The sequence below is a fragment of the Nyctibius grandis genome, chromosome 17 (genome assembly GCF_013368605.1).
Source record: "Nyctibius grandis isolate bNycGra1 chromosome 17, bNycGra1.pri, whole genome shotgun sequence".
NCBI classification, from domain to species: domain Eukaryota; kingdom Metazoa; phylum Chordata; class Aves; order Nyctibiiformes; family Nyctibiidae; genus Nyctibius; species Nyctibius grandis.
In genome coordinates this window covers 4,702,974-4,717,879 of record NC_090674.1, presented here as the reverse complement: position 1 = coordinate 4,717,879, position 14,906 = coordinate 4,702,974, and the positions used below count along the sequence as shown (strand labels likewise).

General features: G+C 38.3%; 1 protein-coding gene across 4 annotated transcripts in view; it reads right to left on the bottom strand.

Moving 5' to 3' along the window:
- The window catches only part of CLSTN1 (calsyntenin 1), a 36,730-nt gene that overhangs the window by 4,732 nt on the left and 17,092 nt on the right, over positions 1 to 14,906 (bottom strand). For 2 of the 4 annotated variants that reach the window (XM_068414686.1, XM_068414687.1), the window contains 13 exons: positions 14,392 to 14,587; positions 12,177 to 12,385; positions 11,033 to 11,182; positions 10,749 to 10,934; positions 9,345 to 9,593; positions 8,722 to 8,843; positions 7,097 to 7,259; positions 4,914 to 4,964; positions 3,925 to 4,082; positions 3,140 to 3,288; positions 2,427 to 2,653; positions 1,817 to 1,987; positions 1,082 to 1,227 (listed from right to left, as the gene is read on the bottom strand). In XM_068414686.1, coding sequence (XP_068270787.1) covers positions 1,082 to 1,227; positions 1,817 to 1,987; positions 2,427 to 2,653; positions 3,140 to 3,288; positions 3,925 to 4,082; positions 4,914 to 4,964; positions 7,097 to 7,259; positions 8,722 to 8,843; positions 9,345 to 9,593; positions 10,749 to 10,934; positions 11,033 to 11,182; positions 12,177 to 12,385; positions 14,392 to 14,587 — 2,177 coding nt within the window. The remainder of the gene's footprint in view (positions 1 to 1,081; positions 1,228 to 1,816; positions 1,988 to 2,426; positions 2,654 to 3,139; positions 3,289 to 3,924; positions 4,083 to 4,913; positions 4,965 to 7,096; positions 7,260 to 8,721; positions 8,844 to 9,344; positions 9,594 to 10,748; positions 10,935 to 11,032; positions 11,183 to 12,176; positions 12,386 to 14,391; positions 14,588 to 14,906) is intronic. The other 2 variants (XM_068414689.1, XM_068414690.1) reach the window with 1 other exon arrangement.

Here is a 14,906-nt window from a genome sequence, read left to right as displayed (position 1 = left end):
GCAAAGAAAAAAATCCATATTACAGTCAAAGGGTTAAAAAAAACCCTATTCTTTAAAGTTTAACCCACACTTAGCATAGCTGGCTTTTAGGTACAACTGCAAGCTCCTCATTTGCACAGCACATTTCATGTTTCCTTGCAAAACAAGCAGAGCTGAATATACCCCCTCCTGTGGTGGGACACTGGGATACAGGGTACCTGAGCAGCTGCGCAACACGAAGAGAGCACGTTTACTACAGAACAAGGAAAGCATTTGCAGTTCAACAGTTTGGTAAGATCCCAACTCAAGCTCACAGAATTTCCTCAGGAAACAAAACCACGTTACTTAAAAAGATCCTATTCTGCAACACAAGAGGCTCCGCAGCCCGCCACAACCACCCAACTAGTGGTAAATACAATTAACTGTACTGTCATCCCTTTGGTCAGCTTTGAAATGTAGAAATTCAAGCTCATAACTGAAAGATACAGAGATACCTGACAGTTCCTCTCAATATTAATAACTTCACAATCCAGCACCTGAAATTTTAGTGCCCTTTCTGTAATCTTCTGCTGTACTTCCACATATTTGATATAACTGTACTAAGTAATAATTAACCTGTACTCTACTGCAGAGGAAATGCAATTTTAGCCTGTCTGTGCTCTTACACAAGCCCTCACAGCGTTTTAAGCACTACACAAGCAAAACCAGTGAAGGGCCCAGCAAGTTCATTTGCAGAATCCTCGAAGTTATACGCAAAGGCCACTCAAGTCTCTGGTTGCACAACTCTTACTCTATTTGCTAGTTTTCTGCTGTCTTCCCGATTCAACCATTTTGCCTTCACGCTTCCATTAGCCACACTATTTCTTCCACAACACAACAGTTTCATCTTTGTTAAGGCAGCCTTATTTAAAGTTGAAATGTAGGACTATGAACACATTTATATATAAAATACTGTCTGAAATGCACATTTACTAGTTTTTATTTACAGGACAAAAATCTAAATCAATAGTTGATCAATTATCTATCAGTTGAGGCAACCACTTCCATCCTCCTAGCCATCCATGCTCTAAAACTTCTCAGAGTGATCAATTAGCTGACATACCTCCACTTTAAACTCATTGCTGACATAGCGGCCGTTAAGCTCAGAACAGACTAATTTGAACTTTCTGTCAAAGAGTGAAACAGTGTGCCAGTTTCTGTAGCGTATCAAATGCAAAACTTCTTCGTAACTAGCCATAGTATCCACACCTGTTCAGAGAAATAAACAAGTAAAACAATTACTTTGCAAAAGACTAGTACAAAACCATATACTTGACAAATGCTACTATCTATCTACAAGTTTTCTTGGCTGAGAGATTTTCAGTTAGTAGAAAAAAGGTAATACCACAGACACACACACATGTGGCTCCACTGAAATTCTGTGATTGATGTTGTAATAAAATCCTAGACCCAGTTAGTCTTTAAAGGGATTTCAGAAGCCTTTCTTTTGAACACATTAACATATTCTGAATATAAAATAGAGAGGAACGATGTATGCTCCTAGGCACTGCATTATCTGTGCAAGGAACAAGCCTTTTGTGGGGCAAAGCGTACTTCATTTCCAGCGTCCAGCGGTAACCTGCAATTTGGGACACGAAAGAAGAACAGGTTCTAGAATGATGTATTTTCAAGAATCGCAGCTTTCCACAAAATAGTTGTAACACCTCTGAGCTTGAAATTCTAGTCAAAAACAAAGTATCTGGAGTAAGGTGTTACAAATCATGTCTCTAGCACACTGCTCCTGCCATCACTGTCTTCAGATCCTTCCTACAAAAAGACCAGAAGCAGTAACCCCTACCTGTGATTATCATGCCCAGGTTGGAACTGCTCATCTCGATGCCCTTCTGCTGTAATCGTGTCATATCAATCTCCAGGCTTTCTTGTTCCTGATTCAGTTCCTCTCCTAGCACTGTCACCTCACATGTATCCAGGTTATGCATGATCTCTTCAGATACCAAAGACTCTTGTACTAAAAAGCAGAGAAAAAGCCAAAGAGGTAAGCAGAAATAAAGGTGAAGTAGACAAAAGAGCCCAGGAGCTATAAAATGTCACATGCAAACACAACTCTTCTTCCAAAACAGGTATTAAGGTCTGGGCCTGAAGTGAAGAGAGCATGTATTCATGAAATAATGATTAAAAAAACAACCAACCAAAAAAACCCCAAAAATACAAACAAAGGATATTTACATGAAGATACTGGCCTGGGCTTACTACCATTTCCAGGTAAATTTTTGTTAGCCCAGAGCGGAGTATTTACACCTTCTCACAAAAGATATACACCTTCTTTTCCCCTATTAGATTCTGTTTTAAAAGAGAAATCCACGCCTCTTTGCAAGAGGAAGATCCTCCAACGTGACCATTCAGTGGGGTGGGGGTAGGCAACAGTCCTAAGCACAAAAGGAGGTTACCTGTAGGATCTTCATCTCCGTCCCCCTCTGGCTCCACCTCCCGTGTAATGGTGCTTATTATGCGAAGCTCAGGAAAGAGGGAAACACCCTCAGAACTCTCAAACTCTGAAGCAGAGCGGGCAAAATGGTTGATGCCACTGAGGCTGATTTTCGGTTCCTCTGGTTGCAAGACCATTACGTATCCCTCCACAGAAGGAACGGAGACGCAGGCCTCTTCATTGAAACATCTATGAGATACAGGAGCAGTTTTGTACAGTCAAGGAGGCTATTTGAGAGTGAGGCACAATTATGCAGAGTAATTGCTTAATAAATTTTTAAAAAGCTCTGTCTCAGACCCAAGAGTCTTAGATAAATTCATCAACCGCATTAGAAAGCAAGAATTCCCCACCAAGGGAGCAATCTTACAATTTTTACTTACAGTTAACATTTGGCCCCATTTTCTATGCTATGACTAACAGCCACAGATAACACCTTTTAATGAAGGCTGTGATGCTGGAGACATACTCACAGCATACCCTTGCAATAAGTTCCTCCCTATCTTACACACTCCTTACTACATTCTCAGGAAGAAAACAGGGTGCTGGTGTAGAAAACAAACGTGCGATGGTTACATACACCAAGACTCCTTTGTTTATCACAACTGAGATACATGAACATCGTCCCAGGCTTCAGCATCACCATACAGAGACGCATTATTTCAGCACAGGACATACTTGACAACACTGGTGATTTTAAGCCTCCGGATCCCAGGTGTTGGGAACTGGCGGGAGTTCAGATAGGAAACGTGTTGCATGGCCTTATCAACTCTGTCAAGATCATCCCCTTCCAAGGTCAGCATTGACTGACTTGGGTTCATGTGGATCTGAAACAACAGAAAAAAAAAATGTAAGAGAATACGTAAACAGTAACATGATCAGGTAATAAAAACTGGAAGTTCAGCGCTGCTTAGCCTGGTAAACGCTAGGGTGATTACATCTGTATTCGAAGCAATAAGGGCATTATTTACTGGCCTTGTAGTACACAGTTTAACTTCCCTATTCACTTCCTTATTCCAGTCAAATATATTTAGTGTTTTGTTCTTTCTAGGCACTTATCATAGTTCTGATGTGAAGATTCTAGTAATATGACAGACAGCTAATATAAAGGAGAAATTTAGCTCTGCTCACACAACCTTGCTATTAAAAAAAGGCATGCGAGTTAGTCTCATTCTACTAAGCTGCTTTTACTAGACAACCTGGTATAGCTGGTAAAACAAAGGCTTACAAACATGGAATTTCTCTTCAAGACTTGAAGAGAACGCAGTGGAGTTTCCTTCTTAAACTCCACTAAGACCATGTCTGTACAAGAAAGACTTCCTGGTTTTCATGTAATTTGAATGCAAAACGTCACAACAGATTAGCTTGTTTTATTTGGGACACTACTAACTCTGCCAGCAAAACTTGTAACTATTACCAGCAAAGCAACAGACATGCTCCCCTTTATTCACACGCAACTTTACCTTCAGGCCTTTGCCAGCACCATCAGCCAGTTGCAAGTCCAGCCCCTCTTTGCAGGTGTACAGGCAATCTATCACTTTCTTGCTTTCCAGTTTACCAGAACGAATCATCAAACCTGCCAGGTTGCCTCGGAAAAACTGCGCCATGTGGAGTTCACCACCTTCATAAGGGAAAGAAGGAAAAATCTTTCTGTGTTTTCATTCTTTTCACTTTTTTTTGCTTTTGTAAAACAACAAACACACCTTCTGGTACCACGAAGTATTATATACATGCGGGTTAGTTTTTATCCATTCTGGGTGTTAACCTTGTGATTATGTTCAAGCATAAAGAAAGAATTAAACAGTTCACCATGCACATGGCCTTCAAAACAGGTGTGGCCATCTTGAACTATGAAACTAAAGCTAATGTTTCCGTAACAAACATTTCAAAAGAAATCGCCCGTACAGCGAGGTGGTGTTCTTCAGAAATGACAGACAGAACCAATGAGATGAACTATGAAACCTGAACCTTCATATTGAGGTAACGCCTCCTACTAGTTGGTTCTTTGCAAAACGGGCAATGCCCATCACAATAGATCAGCATCCTTCCTCTAGATGTTAGTTATCTACATCTAAACCGATGTTTTAACAAAACTCAGTGAAAGAAATTACAGCTGATATTTTACATCAGCAAATTATTTTACACCACTTCACTGCAATCACAATGGTTGCAGATTTGTACATGGATGTGCATTTGGATGCAACCAAAAAAAAACCCCACCAAAAAAAAAAAAACAAAACAAAAACCCCAAACAACAAAAACCAAAAAGAAAGAAAAAAAATCAGCTGATGAAGCTCTGGAAATAGACGCACAATGAAGAAACAAGCCTAGGAGAGGATTATGTGAAGGTCAATGGCCCGAATGCAATGCCTGCATTTCATGCTGTGTGCGAGATGAAGCAATGTCTTGGCTTAAAAATGAAATAAAACAGTAGGGAAAAAACTCCAGCAACCTGCAGAGGTCTCGGGCACAGTTTCATTGTCATTTTCATTTCCTGTATATTCTGTAGAAAAGCAAGACAAAGAATAGGACAAGAGGGAAAGGACCAAGTAGTTACAATTTGGCAAACTCTCTTATCACAGAAAATACACAGCAGAGCTTTCCCCAAAGTCTGCTCACACTCGACCCAGCTTCTCACGGATTATGAGTTCTTTGGAACACTAATAGCTGCAATGCAGGGAAGAAGCATTACTACGTTGTTACGAGAACATAACATTCATGGCAAGACCACCTGAAGAGCCCCATACATGAGGTGCAGTAAGAACAGTCACACTGGAGAACACTTCAACCACAGCCAATCTCACACAAACCTCTGTTACTAATGATACAGGTCTATCCACTGGCTCAATTTATCTCCTCCTCTCCCAACTACTAAAGGGGAAATTAAGGTGAGATCCAGCCTGTATCAGCAAATCACCAAAAGGTATTAAATGCTCATCAAAAGGAGCCATTACCGACACAGATTTTTTAATCATAATAATAGCATCGTATGTATTAAGTAGTCAATTTATCAGATGGAAGTGTCTGGGGGAAGGAAGCACCAAAAATGAAAAACAGTTTTTAATCTTTCAAAAGAAAAGTCAAAACAACTTTATCAAAAGTATAAAAATCTCTCTCTCCTTAGAGGTGAGCTGTATGTATATACTTAGAGCGGCCTGGTTTATTTTAAAATCTTATTAAGACAGAGGATGGCCTGAAGCACTAACTTCACTCCTTTGGCATATTTTTTTCCCCTGTGTTCTAATCCCCTAAAAATCAGACTTTTGGTGGAATTTTTAACTTGGTGCCCCAAGTTTCTGTTTTCCAGACTTCTAATGCTCCTATTTCAGTCTGCTGTCATTAAAAAAAAAATCCATGTCAGAAGTAATTAACAAACCATACAATAGTGCCAATATGAAAGCACAGGAGTTTTTAAACTAAATGTATATGCTTTTGTTAGAATGCAGAACATATATGGAAGCCATTACACAATCCATATACCTAGCTGGAACAGAGTTTCCAAGCTCCAGTTTCTTGAAAACCAGCCACTATAGCTTCCCTTTGAGCTATAAGAGATAGTTGGAAAGTCACAACCAGAATGAGATGAATTATGGAGAAAATAATTAACTGACTGAAAGGAAGGGACAACAGAATGAACTTAACACCGAAACAACATTAATACTGAAAGATAGTGAACTTGTCACAAAATAGTAAATTTGATGGATGGGGTATTTTGATAATTTAACCTTCATTCACACTTCAAAGCCTTAAAACTTAAAAAGAAAAGAGACATTATAAGACAGAAGACTTAATTTGATATAAATGTCTCAAAGCTTTCCCTTTGTCATTCATTCACAAGCTACTTCTATGCATTATTAAAGACTGCGACTACACTCTATATTCTGAACTACAATTAATGATTTAACACTGTTTTATCTCTGACCAAAAAGATCAGCCTCATACCAGCTAGGGTGTAATTCAATCAGCAAGCAAACATTTCAGTTCAGGACTACGAAGCAAGAGCTTTGTTACAAAGGTCTCTGGTAATCAGCCTCCATGTTCAGATGCATTCTTCTTTTTCTCAAGCTTTGAAGAGTTGGTTTGACAAGTATTAAAGCACATGAATCAGCATTTTACAGCTTGCAGAATATCATGTTTTAAGCCATAGTCTGCATACAATAAAGCAGATGTTTTCTGTATTTATTTTTATAAGCAGAAATGGTAAAATATCCAAGAGACAGCAACACTGTTGCTTCGCTGAATTGTCTGCTGGTCATGCTTCCATTTATGAGAACACTTTTTCTACAATATGTTTTTCAACCTACTTGAAATTAAGTGTTCTGCTTAGTAATCTGAAGTATACAATGTACTCTTACAACTGGTATTAAAAATAAGCTATCTCTACTCCCATGGTTACCACAAAAATCCCTTTGATGGAATGCTGCTTGGTGAGTAGCTTTGTATTTCATACACTCACGGAAAAAATGACTAAAAGGAAATATGTGATCCTAGCTAGGAGCAAAAATAATCTGCAAAAGCCAAAACAAGTTATCTTTCAGGCACTAAAAAGATCTGCTATGTACTTCTAGGCTAACCACAAAGATCTCATTAAACAAAAAAGTTAATTAAAAGTTATCAACAATTGTAAGTAGTCACCTTGCCAACATGCTCCAACTACTAGCTGTGTTTCTATCTTTGAAGGATGGAGTGGGTAATCTTCCGTCACGGGGAAAGGATCATACGAAACACCGTCTACATAAAGAGTCACCGCAGGAAATTCAACATTGAGGACATAATGATGCCACTCTTTGTCACACACCTGAGCAAAGAAAGTTTTAAAAATTCTACTTTAATTTTTTTTTTTTTAAATTACAGTTGAATAACTGATCTGATGCACATTTTGCATATACATACACGCAGACATACTGACAACCTATAAGCCTGTATAGACATACTTCATGTTTCACACATGGCACACGTTGAAAAAAGCAAACCAACTGTCAAACACTTATAAATAGCTTCTTTTCTTCTACTGCCAACATAGGAAGCTGCATGTATTTCCATTCCTTCAATTTTTATATCTAATAACAGTATATTTAAATTTAAAAATACATATCTACACGCAAGCACATTCTGAAATACTGTTACAATACAACATTTCTTGACAAAGGACCTGCATTTGCTGAGAGGGACTGTTCAGAGAAAACCACGACAATTTTGAATATAAAAAAAGCCTTCCATGACAGCATTATTTTTAGCGAAAGCTGATTAGTTTTTGGAAAGTAACAATCTTCCCATAAGGACATATATGGGCATTTTACCATCAAAACATTGCCCTGCATAGAAAACAGGATATAGTTAGCTATGTTAGAAAGTAACTCATTGTTAGGTAACTGGCAAAACAGACCTGTAATAGTAACCTAAAGCCACTAAAAGAACCTTTAGAAATCTAGAGAAACACAGAGAGCTGGAAAAGCACACAAAATACTTAGTGCCTTCTGTCTCACTCTTCATGATCACAAACAATATGAATTCACAGAATTAACTTCTGCAGATCTTAGTAGGACCAAAGTAAAGATTAGTTATTATAGTCTTCACTTTGAAATCTAAAATAATTAAGAATACATGACTGAAAGAACACAAACAGACACCTCCTCTCTCTAAATAGGAAGCAGAAAGTACCTGCATATCTCAGAGGTTTATTAACTCTATTTTTGTGGAGTAAAATCCAACTAAGAAAACTCATTTGTAGCTACTGCTCGCAACGTGGAAAAAGTCACAAATTTTATTTCAGGGTGCAAAAGGATTAAGAAGGTAAGTTGTTATCCTAGTAACATTTTGATCTGCAAAAATGTCACTCAGAAATACTTTAATGCTATAAAAAAGTGGAATAGTTCCTGTTTTCTCACACAGATTACCTTATAGTATATTTAGTGAAGATAACTGCCATCACAGCTAAAAGACTGACAATGTATTTTCACATATAAATCCACACTTTACTACCTTTCAGGACAATGACTTGTACTTTATTTCATGAGTATGCCACTGGGTTTAATAAAACCACTAAAGCAGTATTTCATACTCAAGATGAAAAGGTATAGCTGAAGCTACCTCTGACACTTCATCACAAACACAGTAAGTATTGTTGGGTTCTATAAAATATGACATCAGGAGTCTGGAGTTGCAAAAAGTATTTAGTAATAATTATTCTAACAGGTAGTTTAGTCTCCGATGGTTTTCACTGCATTCTAACATCCTACCAACTGTCCTTTCACACTTACTTGATTCAGTTTCCAGTGAAATTCAGCAGGTTTGTATGTTTTTCCCTCTGAAGGATCTTGGCGGAAGAGGAAAACAAGTCGGCAGTTGTGTACATAGAGCGTGTAGTGGTGCCGGTTCATATCTGCACAAGAGGTTTAATTAAAATTATTACTTTCTGTAAACCTTAAGAACTCCACAAAATTCACCTGTTCTGTATTTCATACACAAATCCCCAAGTAACTGATAGGAAGAAACAAATGTAGAAGTAAATCAAGCACATTAAGAGGACTGAAAAATGTTCTTAACAGTAGTTAGGGCAAACATTCTTGAACAACCCATGGGTAATACACTATACAATAAACAGACACGTCTATCTCCAAATCCAAAAACAAATGCATAACATAAATTGAAATAAAATTAGAAAAACAAGGCTGCCTAATCTGAAACTGAAGCTAGGTAATCTAAGGCCATGCCTCTATAGGTAAGCACAATAAAGAGCTACTTTTGCAGCCCCCTTCATTCCCTTCAAGAATAACCTAACCTAGAGAAAAAAAACTAAAGGTTCTCACATATGCTGCCACAACAGATATAAACAAACAAATAAAACCCAATGAGACTGTTTATATTTGAAGTATTGACAAACCTGTCTTGTCTGAATTGCACAGAATTGTCTCTTTCTCCTTGGTTCCAGGCCCATGCCTCATCCATACTGAAATCATGAAGGGCTCTTTCAGGTTGACTGTGACAACACCATCTGGAATCTTCACAGCTTGTGTGCCATTAAATTCAAAGACTTGGTCACTGTCATGACCGTTATCAGTAGGAAGACCTATTGTCCAGTTAGCAGCACTACTTGGAGGGGGAAGTAGCTCAGCTGTGCCAGAAGCAGCACCTACAATAAAAAACGCTCAAATGAAAAAACGTTGAAACCAAAAACATCACCACTAGTTTCAAACCGATCTTTTTCTGAGCACTAATTGTTCATCACCAACTGTCAGGATTATGCACTACCACCACACATCAAGCAATTCTCCTTTTAAATAATGTGGCACTAATAATAGACATCTCATATCACGATGACGTCCATAAATTTAACTTCTAGGTAGACAACTTATCTCATTGAAATTGTTTTGGTTACTATCTCTACAGCTGTAAAACCTTATTTTGCCTCTATCTCAGGAACGATTACATTAATACCACTTGTCCCTCAGGCCCATGAACATGATGCCTTTCTCTTGACACTGTACTAGTTGTAAGACTAATACCCATGCAGTTGAGGGTGCTGCATCAGTATCCCCTGCCAGATCACAGTCTAGTAATACAGTCAGGAGCAATGATACCCAGCAGGTATTCGGCTTGCTGTTTTTTCCCCACTTCAAGCCTAAATCACTAATGTCACAGTGACCTAATCAGGGAATGGCTTCAGAATTGCCTGGGTCTCTAGGGTTATTCACACTTTCAACTAACTTCAACTGAAGTTGAAGACATAAATCATCAGTGATAATTTGTCCTGTAATCTCAATTCTTCTATATTGGCTACAAAGGATTCATAAAACTGCAGTGTAAGTACATGCCAATGTGCCCTTTACTCCTAGGGTAAGCACAGTATAAACCTAAGTGATGCAAGTAAACTGTTTTTTCCAAACCATACTTTCTTGGTTTTCGCACCTACTTTTTCACCATGTGTATCTTACATTGCATCCTTCACATCCATCATTCCTCAGAAAAACAGAGAGGTTTTAATGGCCATACCCTTCCACATATGTAACATCCTTTCAGCTCCTGAACATGAATCTCATGTGAGGGAAATTATTAGTCTAAATAAGCCAGTGGAGAGGGAGAAGAAAGGGAATCTTTACTGCATTTGACAATTATTTTAAGTCACCTTCAGCCAATTTCATGCTCTTTATTGCCTGCTGGGCAAAATGCTGGAGGAAACTACATGCAAATGAAGACCATATCCACTCATTCATTTGTGGTCTAACATAATATTCAAAGAAAAACTCATAAGCAAGAGACCACTTTATTATAACAGAAGTGTTCTTACCACAGAGTCTGTGAATAGATTTCTCAGAGTAGGTGTCTCTGTCACAGCCTTTACCAATGTGGCTGGTTTCTAGTTCAACCGTTGCTTGAATTGAGGTTATCGGCTCGTCACATGTCTCCAAACGCATACTGGGGAAGAGAGCTAACGAACCAGTACCAGGCTCATATTCTATTCTTTTGCTCCAACCTGTATATTTATCCAAAGAAACAATATTAAAAATCTCTCATGTTTAACTGAAGATACTGGCAAATGCTAAAAGCAGATAGGAAGGAGATCACACTAACCTTGCCAGCCAGGCTTGCATGTAGGCTTAATGCTAATTTTAACCAACACATCCTCAGCAGCTCTCTTCTTCCCACAGTCATATGCTGTTACTGTCAGTTTATACTGATGTTCTTTACCATAGTTTAACTTTTCTGTGTTTTTTATATAACCTGACACAAAAAGAAAGCAGTAAGCAGACATCAGTATCTACTAATTTCTCAGGGACGTTGCCACATTAAATGCATCCAGGTACCACCTAGGTACTGCATACAGGTACCAAGACTTTAATAGACACACCTGCAAGTGAAGTAGCCCTTCACTATTTGAATTTTCAATGCCAGATATCAGGCCCAGATCCTTAAAAATTACATAAACCCAGAGACGAGCACACATACACAGAACAGCAGGTATAGACTTATCAGGCTCTTAATAGTCTATTATATTACTCAAAATGAAACTGTTCATAGGTGGTAACTGATACATGAGTTGTTTGACATTCTCCAATTTTTTTTAAATTAGCACACCCATGAAAATTATCCATTGGCAACATGGATCCTCCAAAAACTCAAACTAAAGCTCACTAAAAACTGTTTCGCTTTGCTTAACGAGCTTGCTTAAACCCTTAGAAGTAGTCTGTAGATTTTGAAGGGTCCACAGATCACTGGCAGGAAGGAAATGACCTAAACAAATCACTACCCTCCAAAACCAATAACCATGATGCTGTAATCACCACAGCCACATATGAGCACCTCAAATGTGAAAACCACACACACGGACTCTCATTTTTGAAAGCTAATTAGAAAAAGCTATCCTAATACAGAACAGAAACCTACGGCGAAAAAAAAAAAAGCCTACAAAGAGCTGGTTTAAAACATAACACATCTATCATATTTCCTTTATTTTGAAAAGCATTTTACAAGAAACAAAACACATGCAATACACCATCTGCTCCTTACATCAGTAGATAGCACATGGTATTGGCATTGAAAGACATCTCACTTTTCATTATCAATTCAAACTGCTAAAGTGAACATCTCCATTTAACTATGTTGTAGGACAGGGTTAAAACAGGGTTGCTGTAGTTCTACACTGTCCAGTTTGAAGTCCTGTTCTTAGGGCAGCAAATTACAGTAATTCCCACCCCATCTCGCACTGTACTCTTACCATCTTTGTCAATAGCAAACGGTACATCCGGAGTCACGATTTCGTAACTGCAGATCTGGCTGAACTGAGGTGAACAATCTGCATCCACCGCTTCCACTCTCAGGATGTTGTCATACCTCTTCCCTTCCATAACCGTTGCCTTGTATGACTTCTCTTTGAACACAGGAGCATACTCGTTAACATCGTTCACCTGAATGTGCACTGTTGCTCTGGAAAGAAAACAGAAAGGTGAGTTTCATACGGATTGCAGAACTCCCATTCAGGCAAGGCATCTGATGTAACAGCTCCCTCTTTTACAGATGAAGCTATCCTTCAGAATTTAAGCTCCCTGAAAGAAGTGACCAGTAACTAATAAAACTAACAACCTCAACTACTCAAACCAGGAAAGCAGTGGATATTTTTCCAGTGTGTTGCTATATAATTCAACGGAGTTCTAGGTTATTGCTTATTACTGCAAATAAAATTCCATCTCTTATATTGTGACTATTTAATTGCCGCCATTTTACAGAAATACAAGAAATTACAACTGTGACAAAATAGGCTTTTACTTCTGTTAAAACAGTACAACCCTTCAAGTTCTTTCCTGCTGTCAAGAGTATTCGATATAAACACCCAATTTTCATTTCATGTGAACAAGAATGACAGTTAAGACTTGTCTTAGACTAAGAGCTCAGTCAAGTGCATTTGATGAGCTTTCTTTTGGTAATCAAGTACTGAGCTGTGTAAGTCAGTGAAAACTGGCTTATTTCTTGGATGTAGGAATGGGAGATCAGGCAATTTAAACGGAAGAATCACAGAAGTGGAAGATACACCTTAACACATCATATAGCTAGCTAGATAATCCTGAACAGATTGGATCTTGAATTCCGTCCTTTCACGCTTGTCACCGATTGCTGGTATATACAGAACAGGAAAACAACACAGTTTCTGTCAATGACCAAGGAGAAAAGGTGAATAACGAAAAGTAGCTGGAATATAAACTAATAAAGAATTCAGTCACTAGAGTCCTTCCATAAAAGCAAAAGTTTTCCAAGGCTTATGCTAAAAAAATAATCTTCAAGGTTTTATTTTAACCTATGTGCTAAATAAATGCCACAAAAAACGGCCTTCTGTACCAAACACACTCTTTTTATTCCTGACTTTAAGAGCTAAAAACCAGCAGTGGTTTGTAGGCGCAGGTCTTGCAAGCCCATTGTTCTGCTGTGGAAAAAGAAGAGTTGCAGAGTGTGCTGCTCGAGCTGTACTGGTTCATTACAGAGCCATGAATTTGGATAACCAAAATCAATGAACCAACACAGGTAGAAAAATACAGGTAAGTTCCACAGTGCGGAGGAGGAACTGTACACTATCAAGCTGAACAAAGAATGTAATTCCAGCCAACCCAACAAACATTTGCTGCCATCTTTCGCTTTGAAATCTTTCCTCAAAAGACAAACTGAGTATCAAATAGCATTTAAGTAAGTGCAATCCTTATGGAGGTAACTTTCTGCCATCTATTTGAAGCATACAACTATAGAGTACCAAGGCTGTATCTGTCACCAAGACGACTGCTGCTAGTCTATTCCTCATCTTATTTATGCTCTTCTTTGCTTCAAACAATCACTAATCTTCCACATGTTCTGCAGATGTTTACACCAGGGTGTTAAACAATTATTCTCAAGTGGATGTTCTAGAGAGCATTTTATATTGTGGTTTTTTCTTTAGATAAAGATTAGCCAAAGATTGCTTTGTTCCCATTCTTTAATCTAGGCAGAGATGAACCTTATGCTATTGATCTTGATTTTTTTTGTGAGGCTGTCTGGAAACGACATGTATTCTTTTCCATTTTGTCAAGTTTAGTATCTTGAACCAGGTTTTCGGTTTTAAAAACTGAATTCTGAAACAATGTCCAGCCTTGGTATCCCATGCAAACTCTTTATATCAACTCAAGCCAGATTTTAACTCTATCAACAGTTTTCCTACTTCTATCCCCACACTATTGTCTAACGTGAATTCAGAGACATCAAGGGACAAAGCAGTATCTTCTAAAATACAGCTAAAGAGATGTCAAAACAGTTCACATCCATCTTGCTGCTATTTATATTACCGTTATATGAAAGTCTCCCAGTATTAACACTTGGTTTGCATTTACTCTTAATACACAGACCATAAATCACCACGAGCAGGAGACCACTTGAAACCAAACTTCCCCTCAGCCCACCACAGATTTACTTACTTGTGGGATTTTTTTGCATTCGCTCCATCTGGTCCCTTCCCACAGTCGTAGGCCTGGATGGTGAACGTGTAGTCCTTCTGTAGTTCACAGTCAAGCTTTTCTTTAGAGCGTATTATTCCCTCACCAGTGGATTTATCCACTACCACTGCTTCAAAGGGAACATTTTGCCCGTGAATTTTAAATCCACAGATCTCACCTACAGATTCAAAGTAAGAGAGGTTAGAACTGGTCAACATCTTTACACGTTTTTAAAATAAATGACCAAATATTTTGCAGCCAAGGGTTTGTGAGGGTCTGTGGACAAAGCAAGAGCACTGTGCTTTAAAATGGGTGATTTCTGGGAACTTTAGTAAAAAGAAGCATACGTCTGCCTTCCAAGCAACTTGTTTACTTTGCATCCATTCATGCAGGAATACAAAAGAGAAAAAGAGAAATGTAGACAGGCATTTCACAGGAGTACTTGAGATAGCTCTAGGGTAAGAGTAGATCTTATGAAAGCATACAGCCAAGGCCAC